The 22,717-nt window shown below is 59.2% G+C and overlaps 1 protein-coding gene across 2 annotated transcripts in view; it reads left to right on the forward strand.

Moving 5' to 3' along the window:
• Positions 1-22,717, forward strand: part of NHERF2 (NHERF family PDZ scaffold protein 2) — a 34,288-nt gene that overhangs the window by 1,656 nt on the left and 9,915 nt on the right. The window contains exons 1-3 of one of the 2 annotated variants that reach the window (XM_002187225.6): positions 789-873; positions 2,523-2,747; positions 21,921-22,097. In XM_002187225.6, coding sequence (XP_002187261.2) covers positions 859-873; positions 2,523-2,747; positions 21,921-22,097 — 417 coding nt within the window. In that variant the 5' untranslated portion in view covers positions 789-858. Of the gene's footprint in view, positions 1-788; positions 874-2,522; positions 2,748-21,920; positions 22,098-22,717 lie in introns of those variants that run through there. The other variant, XM_030285084.4, reaches the window with a different exon arrangement.

A 22,717-nucleotide genomic window follows, 5' to 3' on the forward strand; every position in this document is an offset into this window, starting at 1 on the left:
GTAGGTCAAGTGAAATGGGAGGGGGAAATTTCCATTTCTTCCTTTTTTTTTTTTGTTGGTTTGTTGTTGTTTTTGCTGCTGGCAGCAGGATGGAGCGCTGGCACTCGCTGGCTGCTGCAGAGCAGTGATTGGAACAGGGTGTCCCCATCCAGGGTGTCCAGGAACTCACTTGGTGCCCGCTCTGGCTGCCGTGGCACTGGGATCTGAGAGTGGGAGCCCTGCCTGCTCTGGGATCACCCTTTTTCCTGCCTCAATACCACAAGAACCTCTTCCTTCCGCCAAAACCTCCCCAGCACCAATGGGCCATGGCAAGGGCAATGCCCTGGTGGGTCACACGGTGGCTCTGAGCGGCCACCTCACCGTGGCCCATCCTCGTGCTGCTCCTTGCCCAACCTTGAACAAGTAACGCTTCTCCAGTGCATCGGGCCTTGCTCTTTGGGTGTAACTGTGTTTCCAGCCGAAGCTGGCAGCATTTTTGTCTTTGTTCTCTTGGTTTTTTTCTTGGCCTTGCCCAAGGAGCGAAGGCAGAGCGTGCTCTGTCTCAGAGTTGCGTCCAGAACCGGGCAGAGCCGCAGCTCCTGCACGCAGCGAGGTGCCCAGGGAGCCTGGCAGCATGGAGCAGGGCACGGGCACCTCTGCAGGAGCTGCTGCTGCTGCTGGTGGCACCGTGAGTCCTTCCTGGGCGCTGCTGTTTGGCGAGGGTGGAAGGGCCCGGGGCTGGCGCTGCCGTCGCCAGGGGTAAAGTCTGCTTGGGTGGGGCTGCGGAAATCCTGGGGTGGGTCGGGTGCTGAGGAGGTCCCAGATGAGCAGGGCGGGCTGCATTGTCTCCAGAAGCCTGCGGGACTCCAGGCTGGGAGCATGGCTCGCAAGCGGGTACGGTGCTGGGCAGGAGCTTGCCGGGAGCTGCTGCTTTGCCTCCCACCTCTCTGCTCTGTCCCCAGGGAGACCTGCCGCCTTGGGGGGCTCCTCACAGCCCCTTCTGCTCATCCTGCTCGTGGGGAGGGGGCAAGGGGCTGCTCTGTGCCACTCTCCATCCCTGCCTGGCTCAGCCCCCGGCACTTGTGGGACCTTTGCTCCATCGCTGCTCTCGCTGTGGCTGTTGGGGGGCTCGGCCATGGGGTGACTCCAGCACTGCTCCACATCAGCTTTGGACCCTTCTGTGGACCCTCTGAGCGTCTCTGCAGTCTGTGGGACCCCTGTGCTGCCTGCAGCACCTGAATTGCAGGCTCTGGGGGATGGCACTGCAGGGCCAGCGCCTTCCCCATCCACATCTTTGCTGCCAGGTCCCCTCTGGGAGAAGTGTCCCTGCACGGGCACTGCTGGTGCCAGCAGCACCGTCTGATGTCCGATGTGAAGGGATCTGAACGGGAGCAGATGGATTTTCTGGGCCTGATGGATCAGCCCCCTCCAGGCTGCTCACGGGTGGGAGCCCCGGGTCGCTGCCATGCAGGCAGGGCTGCAGTGGAAAAAAATGCAGGTTTTTTTTCTTGTTTGCAGATACTGGCTCTGTTGACCTTGAGTGCAGCTTGCAGGGAGTAAATAAACGCTGCTTAATTGCGTATTAGGCTCGTTTGTCGCTCTAACCTTGGCGTGTCTGGCCACTGTGACCTAGATCAGTGCAGGAGCCCTGCAAGGAGCCCCGGGCTGCTCTTGGGGGGTTCCCAGCACGTCTGGGGTGTTCAGGGCCGCCCCATGGCTGGGGATGGCAGCTGAGCAGCAGTGCCACCCCTCCTCCTCCTCGGGATGAAGGCCTGTGCATGGGGGAGGTGCTTTTGGCAGCTGCCAGCAGCGAGTCTGGAGGTGGTTTCCCTGTGGCTGTTCTGGGTTTTCCCTGTTTCCATCCCAGCCTGCCTGGCTGTGGGATCAGCTCCTCCTGGCTCTCTGCAGTGTCAGTGCCTCTGCCAGTCCCTGATCCCCGCAAAGGAGCAGCCACAGCAGGACAATGTCCCCATTCAGCCCTGCCTGGAGCTGCATCCTGCCGGGGACGGGCTCCTCTCCTGCTCCCAGCACCGGCTCCCCTTCTCTCTGCTGGGATGGATGCGTGGATTGGGCTGTTTCCTTCCCAAATCTACCCCGAGCCTGCACAATGGTGTGGGAGGGACAGTCCAGCACCTCACTGCCCACACTGGTGCTTGGAGCCTTCCTGGCTCATGCCCTGCCCTGGGTATGGGTGTAGAAGGACACCGTGGATTGAGGAGATTTTGGGTGTTAGCTTGGTGGGACAGGCTGGGCTGTCCCTGCATGGGACAGTACCAGGCAGAGTTGCTGATGCCTGAGGGGCAGTGACAGCCTCTGGAGCTGTTGACTGAGCAGGAGGCGATCCCTGGTAGCTGGGCAGGGTGCTCCTGGTGCTCTGGGCAGTGCTGCTGTGTGGCTGCTGGACCAGAGATGTCCCAAATCTGCGTTCTTGCCCTTTCTGCCCCATCACCCGTAGCTGGAAGCGTAACCCTTTACCCAGGGGGGAGCTGATGGCCCTTGGGTGTCCCGCTGGGCTCCAGCTGAGCTGTCCCTGTCCTTCCCAGGTGGTGCAGCGCATCAAGGCCGTGGAGACAGAGACACGCTTGCTGGTGGTGGACAAGGAGACGGACGAGTACCTGTGCAGCCTGCGGCTCACCTGCACCGAGGACATGGTGCACAATGGGATCCTGCCCGGTGACAACGGCGAGGTCTGGAAGCCACAGCTGGATCTGAGCGGGGGCGGCCTCCAGAGGCATTCCCACAGCTTCTCCTCGCACGGCAGCAGGAAGGTGAGGGCACAGCGGGGTGTGCCACCCCTGGCATCTCCTTCCTCCTTCAGCACGGCTTGTCCTGGCAGAGAAAACCCTTCGGTGTGTGGCTGTCACCTTGGGGACCCCGGTGTCCCCGGCTGCCCTGTGGGATCCCTGGCACCAGGCAGTGCTGGCTGTTGGGGGCTCTGCATTCCCTCCCCTCCGGTGTCCCCGAGGGGCTCCTGAGCTTCTGGGGGGCTGCCAGACCTGGGGACAGTGACCCCATGGTGCCTCAGCCGAGGTTGGTATCACAGAGCAGGGCTGTGGCCAAACTGGAGCTCATGAATGAGCTTCTCTCCCTCCATTATTTGCAGGAGGGAGGGAACATCTGGGCTGAGCATGTTCGCAGCTTTTTTGCTGGAATAGGAAGTTAATTGGCTCTTTTTAAGCGGCCTGGGTCTGGTCTGGGATTCGGCACTAAGTGCCTTTTATTGGTAAACTCCTTTCCAAAAGGGAAGGAATTCGGGGTGGAAAACGTCCAGTTTCCATGGCTGCGGGGCTGGAGACGGCGCAGGCTCGTGCGGGGCTGATAGCAGAGCCAGCCCCAGCTGGGTGGGCAGTGTGTGACCCTGCCCCTCGGCCATCTGTCCCCTCCCATTCGTGTCCCCCCTGTCCTGCCCTTGCTGCTCTGGGCTGCTCCACAGCCTCCTGGGCATCCCCCTCCTCCTCCTCCTCCTCCTCCTCCTCCTCCTCCTCCTCCCTGGGGCCCTGCAGGGGCCGCACTGCCAGGTCGGTCTCTGTCCCCTCGCAGTGGGGGTGGTGGCTAGTGCTGGCCCAGAAGTGGCCACTGGGCTGCCAGGAGGACATCCATGGGAAAGTCGGGAAAGCCTTGTGTCCTCAGGAGCCCCTGGTGCAGAAATCCCCCTGTGCAATAAGGGCTGATGCTGGTGTGAGGCAGGAGAGGAGGGTCCCACCTCTGGTCCTTCCCTCTGGAGCTGTTTGGAATCTTGCAGAGGTTCCCCTTCCCTGGGGCAGGCTTGCAGGCAGTGTTTTATTTTTCTTTCTTTATTGCCCGATTTGAAGCTGTCGAGAGGTCTGTGTGAAGGTGCCGGTGGCTGTGCTTCCCCTGGGGGTTGAGCACCCTGGGACAGGGCTGGGACAGGAGCCATTCCCAAGGAGAGGGTGGCTCTCCACCACCCTGGGACAGGAGCCATTCCCGAGGAGAGGGTGGCTCTCCACCACCCTGGGACAGGGCTGGGACAGGAGCCATTCCCAAGGAGAGGGTGGCTCTCCACCACCCTGGGACAGGGCTGGGACAGGAGCCATTCCCAAGGAGAGGGTGGCTCTCCACACGGGGCATTTCCTCTGCTGCTGCTCCGTGTGCTGGTCGGGATCCAGCAGCGGGAGCTGACGGGAAGTCAGGCCAGGGGAACAGGACGGTCCTTTCCGGCCTTTGGCTTTTGGCTCCTCCAAGGAGAGGGTGGGACAGGGAGAGCAGGGCAGGGAGTGGGGAGGGGGAGGAGAGCCCGTGTTCCCCCCCAGAGGGGATTTTCAGTGCTGGAGACAGGGCTGATGTTCAGGCTGGACGAGGGGAGCTGGCTCTGGGGGTGATTCCCCCTTCGTGGGGATGGGCTCAGCTGCTGAGATGGTTTGCTCCTGCCTCGGCAGCTCTCGGGAGAGCTGGGCACTGCCAGCTGTCCTGCCAAGGTCACTTCTCTGTGCCAGGGCCCTGTGTGGCTCTGGGATCAGGTCAGGGGTGGCCAGAGCAGCAGGACCTGCATCCTGCTCCTGTGCCTTGCCACCCTGCCAGATTCAAGGTGGTCAAACCTTCTCCAGGCTCCTGGTCTGGTTGGGGTGTGCCCTTTGCTGGCTGCCAAAGCAGCAGGAGGCCAGGGCTTGGTGGAGAAGGCGTGGTGGACCCCGATTTCTGCCCTGCTCAGCCCCCAGCACCGTGTCCCCCCATGGGGCAGCTCAAACCTAACCCTAATCCAGCAGATCACAGGCACTGGAATGTTCAGTTCTTGAGTGTGAAGGGTTTTTGGGAGATCTCTGCTGCAGTGAGGCTGTGACAGCTGGGATACACTCAGAGATTTGTCCCCAGCCAGATTTAGGGCTTTTCTGAGGCGTTCAGTGAAGGAGAGAAGGCAGCTCCTTCCCCCCGTGGCCCCAGGCTGCCCCTGTGGGGAGTGGGGCCGGTGCTCCGGGGCTGCTCCAGGGAGCTGCATTTTTGTCAGCAGCGTTTGTTTATAGAAAAGCTGGAGTTTTCCTGCATTGGAGGCCGGGCTTCTTCAGGGCAGCCTGAAGAGACGAGCAGCTGAAACAAAACCAGGAGGGAAATCTGGATGTGATGGAGCAGGGAGGGTGGGCACAGCCCTGCCACCCCCCCGGAGCTGCCATGGGTGGGGAGGTCACCGTGCACCCCGGCAGGGACCTGGTGCCCAGCACCTCGTGCTCCAGGAACCTCGGTGATGCCATGAATAATTCAGCAGGTATTTAAAATCCTGCCGGGGAGCAGGGCTGGCAGCCAGCAGCTGTGGCTGCCACAGCTCTGCTGTCCCCAGTGCCATGGGGACAGTGCCCTGTGGTGGCACGAGGAGCCAGGGCTGCCCTGCCCTACAGAATTGTGCCCATTCCTGTGTCTGCTGGGCTGGGGGGGTTTGTCCCACTCTGTCCCCTGGCAGGGCACGTGTCCTCCATGCCAGGTGCTTATTGGAAATCAGGTGAACCTGGGGGGAAGAAATGCTGGTGTCTGACTCCAGCTCAGAAGGCTGAATGATTTCTTTATTATAACTATACTATAACACATTAATATACTATTTAAAGGAGATACTAAAACTGCAAACCTACTTTTCTAACTACCACATGTAACTCACAACTTGTGACCCTCTCTGAGAGTCCAGCCCCAGGTGGGTTGGATTGGATTGGGTTGGGTTGGATTGGCCACCAGGCTCAAACAATCCTCACCAGAATCCACCCAAGCAATCACCCCAGGTAAACAATTCTCCAAACACATTCCACATGGGAAAAACAAGGAGCAGAAATAGAAATTGTTTTCTCTTTCTTCTCTCTGTGCTCCTCTATGAAAAATCCTGCTGGGTGCTGGGAGGGATGTGCTGGCACTGGGACCCTGGTATGGCCCTGGGGATGTCCTTGGGACGTGCTGCCTTCTCCAGGTGTGTTTGTAGGAGAAACAAGAGCAACGGCAAAGCCAGAGAGGCGCTGGGGGTGGTGCAATTCCCTTCCTTCACGCTCTGGTGTGCAGGGGGTGGGTGTGCAAAGGGACCTTTACAACCTTTGTGAAGGATAAACTTCTCCAGAGTTTATCCTGTGGAGGACAAACCCACATCTTGGAGCTGCTGGGGATTTAAAGGAGGGGAATTAGTGGCTGTTGATTGTCCTGTGCTGCTGGGGAGGGATGTGTCACCTGAGGATGGCAGCTGGCAGGAGCTGCAGGCAGCAGCCTGGTGTCCCTGGGGTGACAGGGGGGTGGTGGCAGCTCCTGAGCTCCCTGCGTGTCTGGGGACAGCTGTGGGGACCAGGTGTGGGGTCAATGCTGACCTCGAGACAGTCAATATTTACCCTTCTCTTTGGGTCAGGAGTAAGAACTTTTTGTCTGTTCCAAATAAACCCCCTGTGTTGTGATGTCTTCTGCCACAGCCCCGCGAGGGGAGTAACTCGGGACAGATGTTTCTGGAGCACTTTGCCAACTCAGTTGAGGCCCAAAATTTAGGGCTTGTAGAATAACCACAGAGATGTAATAAAACCGAACATGAGCAGAAATGTCTGCAGCAATTATGCAATTTAAAAAAAAATAAAAATAAGTGGATGGTTTGAATTAAAGCACTTCCCTGCAGCATCTTCCAGTGCCCGCGGCAGGCTGGGCTCTGTGGGAGGGGGAGGATGGCAAAGCTCAGCCCTGGCACAGCCTGGCGAGGCTCCTGCTGTGCAGGGAGAGGTGTGGGGAAGCCCTGGGGCACAGAGCCCGGGGAGCTGTGGCTGTGTCCTGCGAGTTCCCTGCCCTTCCCACAGCAGCTGTTTGTGGGGGTGGGAGGGCAGAGCCGAGGGGAAGCCGTGTTTGTGCCCAGGGGGCATCAGGGATGTGCCACCCTGGGGCCTCTGCCTGTTTCTGCTTTTAAAAAAAACTCACTTTGCAAAGCTGCACCTGCAGCGTGGGTGAGGGCATGGCATGGATGAGGAAGGCAAGGTGCCTGGAGAGCCCTTGCCATGGGCACCCCTGTGCCCTCAGGGGTTTGTGCTGGGTGGGAGCCCGGCCAGGAGTGGCACAGGGGTCCCTGGTGTTGGGATTTCCGTGCCAGGGTGGTGGCAGCAGCCGGGCGGAGCGGTGGGGCCGCTGGCGCTGACCCCGCTGCATTATTGATGTCGCCGGGCTGTGGCATCGCGTGTCACCCGCTGGGTACCCGCTGGGTGGGCTCTGCAGCAGCTCCAGCTCGCCACGGGGGGCTGGGGCAGTGGGGGTGCAAATCCTCATCCTGGGGGTACCCAGGATGGACCTGGGAGCAACCTGGGGTGATGGGAGGTGTCCGAACGAGCTGGACTTGGAGGTCCAGAGCACTCCGGGATGATTTTGGGTGCTGGTGCTGCCGCAGGGGATGGGAGGCTCCACATCCCAAAGGATGGGGCAGATCCCGTGCCCCATGCAGCCCCGGTGCCCATCCCCGGGGTGAAATGACCCTCTGGTGGTGCGAGTGGGGGCCACCAGTGGGATTGTGGAGCTGTGGGTGGGGTGAGCAGCGTGTGCTGGGCATGCCCACGACACCCGGGGGAGGTGATGGGAGGTGTCCGAACGAGCTGGACTTGGAGGTCCAGAGTGCTCTGGGATGATTTTGGGTGCTGGTGCTGCCGCAGAGGCTCCACATCCCAAAGGATGGGGCAGATCCTGTGCCCTGGTGCCCATCCCCGGGGTGAAATGACGCTCTGGTGGTGCGAGTTGGGGGCTGCTGGTGGGATCGTGGAGCTGTGGGTAGGGTGGGCAGCGTGTGCTGGGCATCCCCACGACCCCCGGGGGAGGTGATGGCAGGGACCCGAGGCCGATGCTGCGGGCAGCGCTCCCGGTTCTGGAGCAGCCCGGGATGCTGCAGGACGAGCCCCGCGGTCCCGCATCCCCCCCTGGTGCTTTGGGAAGGGGCTCGGGTGGCCTCGGGCAGGGGCAGGGCAGGGGCTGGGGGCTATTTCGGTGCCGGGCCAGCGCAGGAAGCCCCTCCCGGGGAGGAGAGCATCCACCCCGCCGCACGGACTTCCTCCAGCGCGGTATTTTTAGTGAAACACAAAGCCGGGGGGGAGGCGAGAGGCAGATTAGCATCGCGAGGAGCCGTGCCCTGCCAAGAGCCTTTGTTCCCGGAGCCACACGCTCCCGAGGGGACAGCGGGGTCACCCCGGGACCCCCCAGCTCCCCGACACTGAAATAGTCCCCCGGCTGCTGCCCCCAGCCCGGACCCGCTGCAGGGCTCCAATACCCGGGGATGCTGTGGGTGGTCCAGCCGCTGCTGATCCCTTCTGCATCCCCGAGTAATCAAAAACTTTCCCTCGGAATGATTGGGAAGCTGATATTAACTCGGAGCTGCTGGAAGTGCAGCTCTCCCCAGCCCCCTCGGCTCTCAGGGATGGGCTCCAGCAGCTTTCCTTCAAACCCAGCCCCGCTCACTAGTGGGCTCCCAGCCAGCTGTCGATGGTTCTGTTCAATGGCAGGACTATTAAATGGTTTAGAATAAATTAAAAATCTTCTGGCAGCGGCGGGGCCTTCAGCGTGTGCCCTGGCAGCGGCACAGAGCCTCTGCTGTGCCTCTGCTCCATCCCTTGGAGCTGCTCCAGCCTGCTCGGGCTCGTGGGCTTGACATGGCAGAGGAAACCTTAAAACAATATTGGGTTTGGGCTGGTGGTTTTTTGTTTTTTTGGGTTTTTTTTTTGGATGCTCTGTTTATTCCCAAGACCCGTGCGAGTTGTGGAGAAGGGGATGTGCTGCACACCCCCAGCTGTTTATCCAGGGCTGTCCCAGAGCTGCTGTGCAGTGTGGAGGGATAAATCATCCCCAGGGTTGGATCTGGATGTGCTGGTGCCTCGGGAGGTGCTGTGGCTGTGGGGAATCCCTGCCCAGCCCCTGCATGTGGGGCTGCTCCCATCTGGGTAGGAGGTGCTGGACTTGTGGGATGGAAATGGGGAGCAAAGGTGCCAGTGCTGCTGACTTCCAGTGAGAACTCCCAGGCTGGAGGGGGCCAAGGCTTCCAGACACAGCTGACTTACAAAAAGAGGTTCTGAAGAGCTCCTTTTCGCCCCTAAAGCACCATTCCTTGAGTGCTCCCAGCCCTGATGGTGTGGCAGCACTTCTGTGTTCATTCCTGCCCTCCAGCCTGGGGGAGTGAGGGGGAATCATGTACCCAGCACTATGAAGGAGCTCAGGGTGTAAGTGAAGGTCTGTTCTCAGCTGGTTTTGTCTCCCAGTCCTTTGCTCTGTCTCTGGATGTGGAGATTTTACAGGCACTGGTGGTGGGAGACTCCAGGCTGGGATATGAGAGAGCAAAAATTAAACTTGTAATCAGCTGAGGCTTTCTCCAGAACCACAGGTCTCTATAAATAAGGAATTGAAGCTCAAGGTGTTGACATAATTCTTTCTGGCAAGATCCATATTGTAATTTAATTTCATTACATTTTGCCTGGACTCCTGAATGTTTTGGTTCCATTGCTGTGCACGTTCAGACCCTATCCAAACGTGGAGCTGGATTTTGTTGGCTCAGTGTCTCTCTTTTCCCACTAAAGCTTTGCAGGAGTTTGTTTCCAGGTACAATAAGTTGGCGTGAGTCGTTTGTTAGTGGTGAGCCTGTGAAAGCCCAATTTTAGTAGTTTTATGAGCACTGGGAAGGGGAGAAAGAGACAATTCCCTGCAGGTGCCGGTGCTGTGAAGGTGTGAGAGGCTGCTCAGTGGGCAGAGGATTCTGGAATGGGTTGGGGTGGAAGGGGCAGGTCAGTTAATGCAGCCCTGCCATGGCAGGGACACCTTCCACCATCCCAGGCTGCTCCAGACCCTGTCCATCCTGGCCTGGGACACTGCCAGGGATCAGCCACAACTGCTCTGGGCACCTGTGCCAGGGCTGCCCATCCTCCCAGGAAATAATTCCTAATTCCCAATATCCCATCCATCCCTGCCCTCTGGCAGTGGGAGCCATTCCCTGTGTCCTGTCCCTCCATCCCTTGTCCTCAGTCCCTCTGCAGCTCTACTGGAGCCCCTTTAGGTACTGGAAAGGGCTCTGAGCTCTCCCTGGAGCCTCCTCTTCTCCAGGCTGCACAATTTGGACTGCCTGGCTGTGGCTCTTGCCCTTGGCAGGGTCTCCAGCCTGGCACTGAGCTGTCCCAGGGATGCTTGAGGAAGGAGTGGGGCCAGGAGCAGCAGTGCCTGGGTGTCCCAATGTATTCCTGGGCCTCTGCCTCTCCGTGCCCATCTGCTGGGAGTGGGGTCACTGCCTCGCCAGGCAGAGCCCCGCTGCTCCCGGGGGTGTTCTGTGCTTAAACCCTCTCTGGAATTACAGGGACTAATCCCCTTAAAGACACGAGCAGCACAAAAGGTGGTGGGAGGGCTAATCCCTCTGCTCCAGCCTCTGCAGGCTGAGCTCTCGGCCTTGGGAAGGTGGCCCTGGCACCTGGCTGGGCTGGCATTCCCTGGGCACTGATGTGTGCCCTGGGGAAGCGCTCCAGGGGCTCTTCCCAAGCCCTGGCAGCTCCTGCCTCGTGTGTCCAGCACAGGGCTGGCTCCTTCCCCACCAGAGCAGCAGCCAGAGGCCATCCCAGGTAAATCAGTTAATTCTGGCCTTGGGGCCGTTCCTGGTTAGCAGGATTTAATTAAGACAAGCCCTAATTAGTTGTAAGCGGGTGAGTAGCCGGCTTTGCCTGGAAGAGTTCCCTGCTCTGCACTGGCATCTGGGGCTGAGCCTTGGGGATGTGGGAGACCCTGTAAGGGGCTGCAATGTGGGGACAAAGCCCCCCTGGAGTGGCTGCTGGGTTGTGCTGGGCACCCAAAATCCCTCTTTGGGGTTTGAGAGTGCCCTTCTGGGGCTGTTGGCCCTTTCTGGGGGCTCTGTGTTCCCCTTGCCATAGGCACGGACGGCAGCGTGCCCAGCACCCCAGGACTGGCACTGGCACCCCCTTCACCCCAGGTTTATCAGCAGGAGCAGCTGGCTCTGGGGTTATCTCAGGAGATCCTCGCTTGCCCGGCTCCCAGGGCCACCCCAGTCCCTTATCTGCCCCTGCCCTGCTCAGCTGGAGATAAGCTCAGCTCCCTGCCAAGGGGCATCCCTCGTCTTTAAGGAGCTTGGTTTAAAAAATGTCATTTTTGGAGCTCGGCAGAAGGAGCCCTGATGGTCCTGGGTTGATCCCGGGTTTCTAGCAGTGCTGTGGGATGGGGCTGGTGCCAGCATTGTGCAATGGGGGCAGTGACAGCAGGGCTGATTTTTGCAGGGGGAGCTCAAGGGGAGCCCCAGCAGAGCTGGAGGCTCAGGGTGCTGCGCCCAGCTCAGGGGGTTTTGTGCAGGAGGGTTTTTTGGGGGTTTTGTGGGGAGAAGGGAGTAGTTTATGTGTGGAGCTGAGGGCTGGGCCCGAGGCCCCTCACCCCCCTGCTGCTTTCTGGAAAATGGCACCCCTGGATGTTTTATTGCAGCGTTTCCAAGCACAAAGGGTGACCCCGAGCGAGCGCGGGTGCCCCGGCGCTGGCGTTGCTGTTGGTGCAAGGAATGCAGAGGATGTTTGGAGCCCTCCCCCTGCCCCATTTCCTCCAGCGAGCTGAGCTGCCCGGCCAAGACAAATATTGGGAGTAAACTATTGAACTTCCCTGGGCCCAGCACTCACAGAGCAGCGCCTGTTCTCCCCTGCCTGGGCAGGGGCCGGGCTGGGGGTGCAGATGTGTCCCCCTGCCCCCTCGCTGCCAGGGGGGCTGGCTGGCACAGCAGGAGGAGAAAACCAGCCCCAAAGGGACAGCAGGGTGGCTTGTGCCTTCCTTCCCACCCTGTTGTGCTTTACTGGGCTCTGCGAGGCTGAGTGTAGCACCTCTATAGGGTGGGGGGTTTGGGGCTGGTGGAGGGGACCAGGATTGGTGTCCTAGCTGGCCTGTGGTGCAGATCAGTTTTCCCCATTCTGTGTGAGCTGCCTTGACTAACAGCTGGCCTCCTGCAGGGTGTTGGGATTGCAGCCTGTCCCTAAAAATCAGCCCCTCGGGCAGGTCCTGGTGGGTTTGAGCAGGAGCTGCTGGCCCTGGTGGGTTGTGGGGTTTGCTGTGGTCCTGCCACAGTGACCCCCAAGCCTGGCATGGGGAAAAGCAGGAGCACAGAGCCTGAGCAGCCTCAGCCCTTTCCTTGGGAAAGGAAAATACCTTTCCTTTCCCAAGAACCCTCCCTGTCCCGGGGTGTTCCCGGGGGTGGGAGTGCTCCTGGCGGTGCCTGGTGCATCACAGAGCCTCCTCCACCTGCAGGGGTTTTCCTGGGAGCCCTGGGTGCCAGGCGAGCTGTGGGAGCACAGAGCTGCAGGACTGGATTCCTGCTGTGACCCAGGGTCACTGGAGACAAGGAATGGGGCCAGCTCCAGCCAGTGGTTGGGGATTGCTCAAGGCCTGGCCTCCAAAAGCAGCTGGGGGGGCTGGGCAGAGCCTGGAGGTGCCCGGCTCCAGCACAGACCTGGTGAAAGGCACGCTGAGCTGGGCTGGGAGCCGTGCCTGGCTCTGCCCTCTGCCCTGTCCCTGCTCTGGCTCCATTTGGGGTGTGCCAGCGCTCTGATTTGGGGTGTCACAGTGTGGGACACGAGCTCTGTGCTGCAGCACAGCCCCTGTGGAGGGAGGGAACGCTGTGGGATTGGGGGAGTTTATTCCCAGCATCTCCCTCTGCCTTCCCATTGTCCAGAGCAATCCCTCCTGTGGCCTGGGGGTTCGTGGTGAGCGTGGGAAGGACTTTTCATGGAAGGACTTTTCCCTTGCCCCAGCAGCTCGAGCCCTGCTCAGTGGCTGATGCTCTTTTCCCTCCCACCCAGCAGAAAACAGATCCCTCTGGATCTGCAGAGATCCCTTTCAATCCAGAATGGAGATTCCATATTTCTCCTCTTGGACAGACCCCAGCCTGCCAGGACCCACGCTGCTGCCCCACATGGTGCTGGAGCTGATCCCTGTGGAGCAGAGGAGCTGTCTGGTGCCCTGGCTGTGTGTTCCCTTGGCAGACCCTGCTGGAAAAGTTGTCTCTCTCCATGAAAACACGTGCACGTGGCACTTTCGGCCTCCTCCATCCTCCCTCCCTCTCTCCCTGGGCTGGGCCAGCTGCTCCCAGCTCCAGCCAAGGCTCTGCTGCTGCTGCTGCTGCTGCTGTTGGCTCCAGCCCTGCCCGGGGGGAGAGCGTGGGTGCCTGGAAAACATTCCTGCTTCCCACAGCTTGTGCCTGAGAAACTCCCCAGCTCTGGGGCTGCCAGGGAATGGGGCACAGCTCCTGCCGGGGGCATCGGCTGCACCCCGTGGGGCTGGGCACGGCTGGTGTCCCCACAGCGGGGTGTGCCCACAGCGGGGTGTGCCCATGGGGGACCCTCACTGGGCCTGTCCCCATGGGGACACGAGGTGCTGAGCAGGACATGGCCCTGCAGCCCCACTGGGGACCCTCACTGGGGACACGAGGTGCTGAGCAGGACATGGCCCTGCAGCCCCACTGGGGACCCTCACTGGGGACATGAGGTGCTGAGCAGGACATGGCCCTGCAGCCCCACTGGGGACCCTCATTGGGCCTGTCCCCATGGGGACACGAGGTGCTGAGCAGGACATGGCCCTGCAGCCCCACTGGGGACCCTCATGGGGACATGAGGTGCTGAGCAGGACATGGCCCTGCAGCCCCACTGGGGACCCTCACTGGGGACATGAGGTGCTGAGCAGGACATGGCCCTGCAGCCCCACTGGGGACCCTCATTGGGCCTGTCCCCATGGGGACATGAGGTTCCAGGCAGGACATGGCCCTGTAGCCCCACTGGGGACCCTCACAGGGACACGAGGTGCCAGGCAGGACGAGGTGCCAGGCAGGACATGGCCCTGTAGCCCCACTGGGGACCCTCACAGGGATACGAGGTGCCAGGCAGGACGAGGTGCCAGGCAGGACATGGCCCTGTAGCCCCACTGGGGACCCTCACAAGGACACGAGGTGCCAGGCAGGACAAGGTGCCAGGCAGGATGAGGTGCCAGGCAGGAGGTGGCCCTGCAGCCCCGTGCTGAGAGGCCCCTTTGTGCTCAGGGATTTCCCTAATGCTGCAGGGATGTCGGAGAGGGGCAAATCCAGGCTTACCCCGTCCCTGGGCACAGCCGTGGGCAAGGCAGAGCTGTGATTTTTTTTGGCAGGAGGTTTCCTGGAGGTGAGGCCCTGCTGGGAGCCATGAGGGAAGTGCTTTCCCCGGTGCCAGGGTGGGAGCGGTGCCATCCCACAGCCTGGCAGCGTTGCCACCACGGGCTGCTCCTCGGGCACCTCCCCGCCCTCCACGTCCTTCCTGCTCTTGTTTTCTCCTGCCTGGCACTTTCTTGGGATCACAAACCCCTGGGGCAGGGCTCTGGCAGGGTGCTGGCACAGGACCAGGCTTGGCAGTGAGCTGGACACAGGTGGAGGGCACAGGGAAATGCAAAGCTCTTCTTGCTGCTGCTCTGGTGGCGTGGGATGGTGAAGGGCCTCATTAATCTCTTGTGATGACTTTTGCACCACCCTGGCACCGGTGACCCCACCACTGTGCCCTCAGCTGTGCCCAAAAGGGCTGCAGGGCTCAGGGGAAGCATCCCTGGGGCCAGAAGGACCCTGCTGAGGCTTGGTGCCCACTGTGGGCATCATCCTTCCCTCCGCGGTGCAAGTCCGTGTTTTCCATGGCATGGCTCATCCTCCTCCTCCTCTCAAGGACTGCCACCAGAAAAATCCCAGAAATATCCAAATTACCCCAGCAGCAGCAGCTCGGCCCTGGGTCCTGCCGAGGAGCCGTGGCTGGATGTGTGCCATTGCTAATTGGAGTCACTCCCTGCCACCCTCACCCGCTGCCTTTGTGCTGCCTGCTGGCACACAGAGTGGTGGGATGCATCCAAAGGGCACTGGGTGTGTGCTGGTGCAGCCCCCAGGGTGGCAGGAGGATGCTGGAGGAACAGCACAAATCTCACTGCTGCCCAATAAATACCTTTTTTTTTTTTTAATGTTCCTATCGCTCAAACTCAGCTGGAGCAATTGAAATAATTGGAGTAATTGGAATAATGCAAGAGATTTGGGTAAATTACAGCAGCCCAGTGCTGGGGGCAGGCAGGTGAGGGGCCTGGGGGTGGCACGGGGCTGTGGCACCCAGGGGAGACACAGTCTGTGCTGGCACCTTTGGGAGCCTGCAGCAGCCTGCTCTCCTCCTGGCCACGCTGAAGGTCACCCTGCTGACTCCAGGGTCACCACAGGCTCTCCCAAAAAAGCTTTTTGGTGGCAGCTCAGCCAGGTTTGAGCTCCTCCTTTGCTGTGGGGTAGAGGTGCCCGTGGGCACTCCGCAGTCCTGGGAGCTGCTGAAACTTTGTCCTGCTGAGACGTGGACGTGGGAGATGCTGGGGGAAGGAGGGTTTCCTCTTCTGACCATTGATGTCAGAGCTGAAACACCTCCTCTGGAATGGGAGTGGGTGGTAATTACAGTTGTGGCTGCTTGAAAATGGGAGCAGGTTGTTTGCTGCTCCTGCCCAAGGGTTTATTCCCAATTGCTGTTCCTGCCCAAGGATTTATTCCTGTTTGCTCCTTCTGCCCAAGGATCCAAGGGTTTATTCCCTTTTACTACCCCTGCCCAAGGGTTTATTCCTGTTTGCTGCTCCTGCCCAGGGGTTTATTCCTGTTTGCTGCTCCTGCCTAAGGGTTTATTCCCATTTGCTGTTCCTGCCCAGGGATTTATTCCCATTTACTGCCCCTGCCCAAGGGTTTATTCCCTTTTACTGCCCCTGCCCAAGGATCCAAGGGTTTATTCCGATTTACTGCTCCTGCCCAGGGGTTTATTCCCTTTTACTGCTCCTGCCCAGGGATTTATTCCTGGCTGCTGGAAAACCTCTGCCAGGGGTGGCTCTCTGGATGCTGGAGCCTCACTTCCCTGCCCAGTCCCAGCTCCGGCCCTGCAGGGAAGGGGAGGAACATCTGCTTGTGTTTGGTGCTGCTGGCGTCCCACCAGCCCCTCTCCCCTCCCCCTCTGTTATTTATAGCATTTCACCAACATCTGGAGCTGGAGCCCGCTCAGACTGCCTCCAGCTGGGGGATGGGGCTGGGGGAGATGTGTGGGGCCAGCAGAGAGGGATGGAGAGAGCCCCCAGCCCTCCCAGCAGCATCAGGGGGGCTGCAGCATCCCAGCCTGGAGGTGGGACCAGCCAGGCCTTGGGAAGCCCCGGGAGCATCCTGGCTGTGCTTTGCCTGCCCTGGGGATGGGGGGAGAGCTGCTGTGTGCTCTGGGGGTGCTCTGCCTGCTCCCCGCCTCAGTGCCCCTCCCCAGGTGGGTTTGAGGCTCCTTTGGCATTTGCTGTCCCTCCCCAGTTGGGTTTGAGGCTCCTTTGGCATTTGCTGTCCCTCTCCAGGTGGGTTTGAGGCTCCTTTGGCATTTGCTGTCCTCCTCTGGATGGGTTTGAGGCTCCTTTGGCATTTTCTATCCCCTTCCCCGAGTGTCACCGAGGTGCCCTGGCCCTGGGGGCTGCAGGCTGCAATAACCCCCTTTGTGGTGCTGCTTTAATGGGAAAATTTGAGTCATTCCTGGGGAAAGGGGAAGGGGGAGAGAGCCCAGCCCTGCTGAGTAGGAGAGAATGGAGACAGCAATCCCACTCCAGCCGTGGCACCGTCCCAAAGCCTCCTGCTTCTCATGGGCACTGCTGGCAGCATGGCCAGGGCTCCTGCTTCTCCCAGCTTTCCTCATCTTGGCAGCGTGGAAGACAGTGGGGTTTCACCCCCTCCCCTTCCCAGACCGGTGACAAAAATCTGCTTAAAGTTAAGCACATCCCTAAATCCGTGCACAGGCAGCAGCCTTTGAGCTCCCAACAGAGCTGTGGTAATAATAGTGGCAATTAAAGCTCGCCCGAGGCTCAGCTCAGCTCCCAGTATAACCAGTAGTGCCAAGGGAGGGTGCCCCTGGCAGGGGGTGTAAATGGGTCCCTTGTTCTGGCGGTGCAGTAACCCCTGGGCCCTTTTCCTGCATTGGGTTCTCCCCTTCCTTGGCTCTTTCCGGGCTCCCAGTGTTGCCCCTCACTCCTCTGCCTGCTTGGATTTGGGTCAGGATCCTGCATTTCTGCTGCCCAGCCCCAGGGGTGGCTCTGCATCCCCTCCCTGCATCCCCCAGTGCTGGAGAGGTCCCAGCTGGAGGCAAATGGACATTTCCCAGACAGTGGGAAAGGACACCAGGGCTCTGAGCAGTGTTCCCTGTCCCCTCAGGACATCTCCATGTCCCAAGGTGTCCCCCTGCCCTGGTGGGTTCCGCTGCTGAGGTTTGTTTTGGAGGGAGCAAAGGAGATATTTTCTGCCCAAAAACACAGGAAAAGGAGAGGAAACACTGTGGCTGCTCACTTGAAGTATGTTAACAATGTAAATTAGGCAGGAATGCTCCTGCCTGGGTTTTCTCCAGCTCTGCCCAGCAGGGATGGAAAGGTTTGACCTGTCCTGGCTGATCCTGGAGTGCATCCAGGTGCTGCCATTCCCTGCAGGGGCGACTGGGTTTGGCAGAGAGCTGGGATGGGCACGGGGGACAGGCTGGTGTCGGGAGCAGGGTGGGGGGGTCCCAGGCCGGACTGAGCCGATTAGAGCCCTGATCCCAGTGGGGAAATGAGCTCGGTGGAGTTCAGCAAATCCCCACTCCAGAGCATGAGCAGGGCTGGAGCTGCTGCTGCCATGGTGGGACACCCCGAGGGACACCCTGCCCATCCTGCCTGGCCCAGGGTGTCCCCCCAGCCTGGGAGGAGGTTTGGGGTGACCCCTGTGCTGAAAGCTCGGTGACATCGTGGCCAAAGCACTGCAGGAGCCACCAGGATCCCAGGGTGATGGTACCAGCCTGGCCTCTAGAGTAGCTCTGTGTGTGTGTGTCCTCCTCTTCCTCCTCCTCTTCCTCCTCCTCTTCCTCCTCCTCTTCCTCCTCCTCTCCCTCCTCCTTTCCTGGAGGACACAGAAGAGCTGGTGTCCACACTGCCACTGGTGTGGAATATATATATATTTTTTTCTATTCCTGAAATAAAGCCCCAAGTGGCTTTTGAGGCATTTTAGCCTCTTTGGGCATGAGTCTGTGGGGCAGAGGGGCTGGGGACAGGCCAGCAGCGTGGCAGTGGCACCCGGGGTGTGGAGAGGCCACAGTGTCCCTGCAGCTTCCTGGGCTGGGGCTGAAATGCCCTTTTTATCCCTGGCCCTGCTCAGGGGCAGGCTGAAGGTGCAGGTTGGTTTTGTGAGTCCCTGGCCTTGGGGACAGTGGTGACACTGGGCTGTGGGTGGCAGGGGACATCCCTGTCCTGGGCTGTGGCTCAGCAGTGGCAGCAGGAGGGTCTCTGGCACTGGTGGTGTGAGCTGGGGAGGGGTTTTTGTAGGGGCGGGTGGGTTTGGTGGGTAACAGAGCTTTGGGGGTGCTCTGCTGCCCCTCAAAACCCAGGAGGGGAGTTTGGCTCCTTTTGGTGCTGCTGGGAGTGGATTCTTCTCACAGGGAGGCTGCCACGTGCTAATTAATGGTGTGGAGCCCCCTGGTTAATCAGAGCTGGTGACATTTGTGACACCAGCCCCAGGGAACAGCCCTGGTCCACTGCAGGGACCTGCACGGGGTGGCACCCCATGGCACGGGGTGGCACCCCATGGCACGGGGTGGCACAGAGCCAGGGCACCCCACGGGCCAAGGGGGAGCTCTGGGGAGCCCCAGGACTTCGGGGCTTGGCTCTGGAACACCCAGGGTGACCCCAGGTCACCCCATGAGCCAGGGGAGTGTCCCTCAGGGACCCCCCGTTCCCATCAGCAGCGCTGGAAACTCTTAGAGGGAAATAAAAAATCAGATGCTGCAAAGAGTTGCCGTGAGATTGTGAGAGCTGGCAACACCCAATCAGTTTTTTTAAATTTTACTGAAAGCGTTTCATTGTTATTTAATGTCTTGTTTGTGCGTTTTGAAATGGACCAGCTTGAGCTGCGCTTCCGAAACCTTTTTCCTTGGAAAATGCAGCTGGGCTGCCCCAAGCTGCAGCTCCAGGGATGGGGTGTGAGTGCAGTCCATCACGCAGGCAGCATTTATTTATCTGCACAGACATTCCTGGGCATGGCAGACAGGGATGGAGTGTGCCCTGCTTCATCCAGCTCATCAAATCAGTGGCTGCTGGAAGAGCCTGGATTCTTGGGAGGGGGAAAAAAATATTCCTTTTGCAATTTTTTTTTTTTTTTGGTGCGTGTGGGGTAATTTTGGCTTTCTGAGACCAAAAAACCGAGTTGAATTTTGTTGCTTTACAGCATCCATGTGGATGTAACTCAATCCAAGCTGGCTGTGAGAGGCAGCTCAGCCTCCTCTCTGCAGGCAGGGTCCTGGGAAGCCCAGATAACACTGCTGGAAGTTGGAACTGGGGTTTCACAAAGGCCAAATCCCCGCTGGGAACTCGGGAAATAACTTCCCAGAACACAGGCAGGGAAAGGCTGGCACGGCTCAAAAGGAACAGAGAAGAGGAGCTGGCAGGAGAGGCAGGGCTCCGTGTCCTGGGGGTGTGAGCAGGGCTGGGGCAGTGGCAGCCTCTGCTCCATCCCAGGCCGGGCTTTGCAGAGCTCAGCTCCAAAAGCTGTTTTTTTTCCAGCAGCCAAGGATTGCGTTAGCTGGGAGGTTTAAGATCCCAGCAAAAATCCCGGATCATCTCTGCGGGAGGATAAGCAGTTTTCCCCGAGGATTTCTGCCCAGAACAGATGCTGAATTGGGATTATTTTTTATATGGAAATGCCTTGAATTTATTCCAGTTAAGGGCCTTAAATTCGAGATTCTGCAGTGGAAGCAGCCCATGTAGGACGTGGCACAAGTCAGCAGCTCCCAGCCAAAGGGAGCCTGCGGTGAAGCTTTTCCCTCTGTGGGTTATTTAGTGAGTAATTTGATTTCACTGCTGAGCCCAGGGGATGCCCTGCAGGAGGAGGGGCTGACCCTGCCAAGGGATCCCCACGCTGGGACAGCACCTCCAGCACAGATTTTGGGGTGATTCTCAGGGATTTCTCTGTGTTTTCACACTGCTGCAGGAGCTCTGAGCCTTTACAGATGGAGCAGGAGGAAAATGGCTTTAAAAGGTGCTTTAAAAACCCGAATAGATGATCCCAGGTGGATTTTGGTGATCCCAGCTGCCCTTTGGTGACCCCAGAGGTGCTCCCCTTGTCCTGCCACACAGAGCCCTGTGTGTCCTTTAAGGTCACTCGAGTCCAGCCCTCTTGGGCCAGTTGAATCATTTCCTGTTTTCTTCAGTTTTTGAAGAACTCCGAGGCAGGCTGGAAACGTTTGCAGATAGGGTGAACTGGCTGCTGCAGGGTCATGGGAAAAGTGCAGCAGGGTCAAACGTGCAGAGGGAGAGGATTGGGGTGCAGGGTGTGTGTGAGCAGGTAGAGGAGGAGCTTGGGGCCCCATCCTGCTTTGGGCTGTTCACTGATAACTTTTCCCCTTTAAGAACCGATCTGGGATTGAGATATCAACACCACGAGGTGGTTTTTAATAAAAAACTCATTTGCTAAGGGAATCTCTGTAAAATTCAGCAGTTTTGAGTGTGCCCCGTGCCTGTGATGGGCACTGCTGGTGGTGACCCTTGTGTGAGAGCAGTTTTTGAGGAATGTGGTGGTTAAGGTGCCCCTCCTGTGCCTGAGGAAAGACACAATCCTGAGTGATGGGCTCTGGGGAGTTCTGCTTGAACAGGGAGATTGGACTTGGATGATCTTCAGTGGTTCCTCCCCACCTGAGCTGTTCTGTGTGTAAAGGCTGGTCATTCTGCGTCCCTGTTTCTTCCTGGGATTGGGCTGGTCAGGCTGAGCCCTGATCCACATCCCTCCCCCTGGGCATCACAGCCACAATTGCCCAGAGCAGCTGAGGCTGCCCCTGCATCCCTGGCAGTGTCCCAGGCCAGGCTGGACAGGGCTTGGAGCAGCCTGGGGCAGTGGGAGGTGTCCCTGCCATGGCAGGGGACTGGAACAAGGTGATCTTTAAAGTCCCTTCCACCCCATCTGGAATTCTGTGCAAATCCCATCCCCCAGCACAGGATCCCTGGTAGTGATCGCTCTGTGTGTCCCCACTTTGTTCTCTGTAAAATCCCTCCTTGAGGGGGTGAAGAGGTTTGGTGTTTCATGGTGCCTTTCAGCCAAGAGAGGGAGGAGGAGGAAATTGCTGCCTGGATTTTTAATTTGGAGGGAAAGGCTGTAAGAGATTTCCCTGTGAATGTGATCCCAGACAAATCCTTTTCGTGGGCAGGCAGGGAGCAGTGGTGCTGCTGCTGAGGGAAGGTTAAAACTCATCCAGGGGGGATGTTTTCTTTAAACCCTGGGTGAAAATGAACACCCAGAATCTCCAAGGTGCCTTTGCAGGGATGTGGTGCTGTGCCACAAGCTGGAGCTGCCTGGCACGAGGACTGCTGGTGGGAAGGCAGTGGGTCCTGAAGAACCTGGAGGAAACCAGGCTTTGTTGCTCCCTGGCCAGCCCAAGGAGCCATAAAGCATTTTCCATGGCATGAGGAGAAGCACTGAGCTCCTCAGGTGTCCCTGTGCTGTTCATCCTGCCAAGCTCAGCCTTCCCCAGCTGCAGGGAGCTCTTGGATGTTCGGGTTCATCCTCTCCTCGATGGGAGGGGATGGCACCAGTGGGTGACACCGCTGTCACAGAGACCAAGGGAGTGGCACTGCCTTAAATACCTGTCTGAGGTTAATCCCAGGTCTGGGTGAACCCGGGGAAAGCACAACAGGGCCTTGGTTCCTCCCTGCCCAGGGCTGGGGCTTGGTCCCAGCCTATGGGTGGGTTAATCTGAGCCACTCCTGCTGAAGGAAATGCATTTTTTGTTTTGTTTTCATTTTTCTGGAGTGGTTTTGGACAATTGGGTTTCGAAAATAGACTCAATGAGAGGAAATCCATTTGTTAACCTGTCCCCACGCTGAGGACGGGGGGCAGATACGGCGCTTCCTCGGGGCTTTATTGGCGCTCACATCTGCCCGAGAGCCACCCCAAAGCCATCCATTAACCCCCGTGCCTCGTCTCCTCCATGAACCAGGATTTAAACGGCCAGAAGGAGCTGTGCCCACGTCTGTGCCACCTGAAGAAAGGCCCCAATGGCTACGGCTTCAACCTGCACAGCGAGAAGTCGCGGCCGGGGCAGTTCATCCGCTCCGTGGACCCCGACTCGCCCGCGGCCCGGGCGGGGCTGCGGCCCCAGGACCGCCTGGTGGAGGTAACGGGGGGCAGCGGCACGGGTGGGACCCTGGGCGAGCTGGGACCACCCCCAGCCCACCCCCTTCCCCATCTGATCCCCCCTGTTCCTCTCACCCAGGGCGCCAAGGCTGGCGGGGCTGTTCCGGCTCTGTGGGCTCTGCCTAGAATTACAGAGGGAAAACTTGGAATTGTTTAGGCTGGGAAAGCTCTCCAAGACTCCTGAGTGCTGCCATTCCCCACCACTGCCACGGCCACTTATGTCCCCAGGGTGCTGTGGTGGCTCTGGCTGGCACCAAGGAGGGTTGGGCAGTGACTGTGGGCATAAAGGCGGGTTGGTGCTGCCCAGCTGAGCTGATGTCCTGCCAGGGAATGCTTGGAAAAACAGGAGAAGAGGCTTTGCAGAGATTAAACTGTGAAAGATGGGGGAGAAGTGTTCTTGGAGGCATCTTGCTGGTTACCATGTGCTGGACAGCACTTTTTGTCCAAGGTGGGGCTGGGAATTGCCCTCTCTTTGGCTTGTGGGGTGTGTTGTTCCTGGAGAAGGAGGTTCCCCCATCCAGAGCTGCCTGTCTGGGCAGAGGGACAGGCAGAGACACAGCAGCCATCACCCCTTTCCCTGTGGGAGCACATGGATATCCC

Source organism: Taeniopygia guttata, chromosome 14 (genome assembly GCF_048771995.1).
Source record: "Taeniopygia guttata chromosome 14, bTaeGut7.mat, whole genome shotgun sequence".
Taxonomy (NCBI): domain Eukaryota; kingdom Metazoa; phylum Chordata; class Aves; order Passeriformes; family Estrildidae; genus Taeniopygia; species Taeniopygia guttata.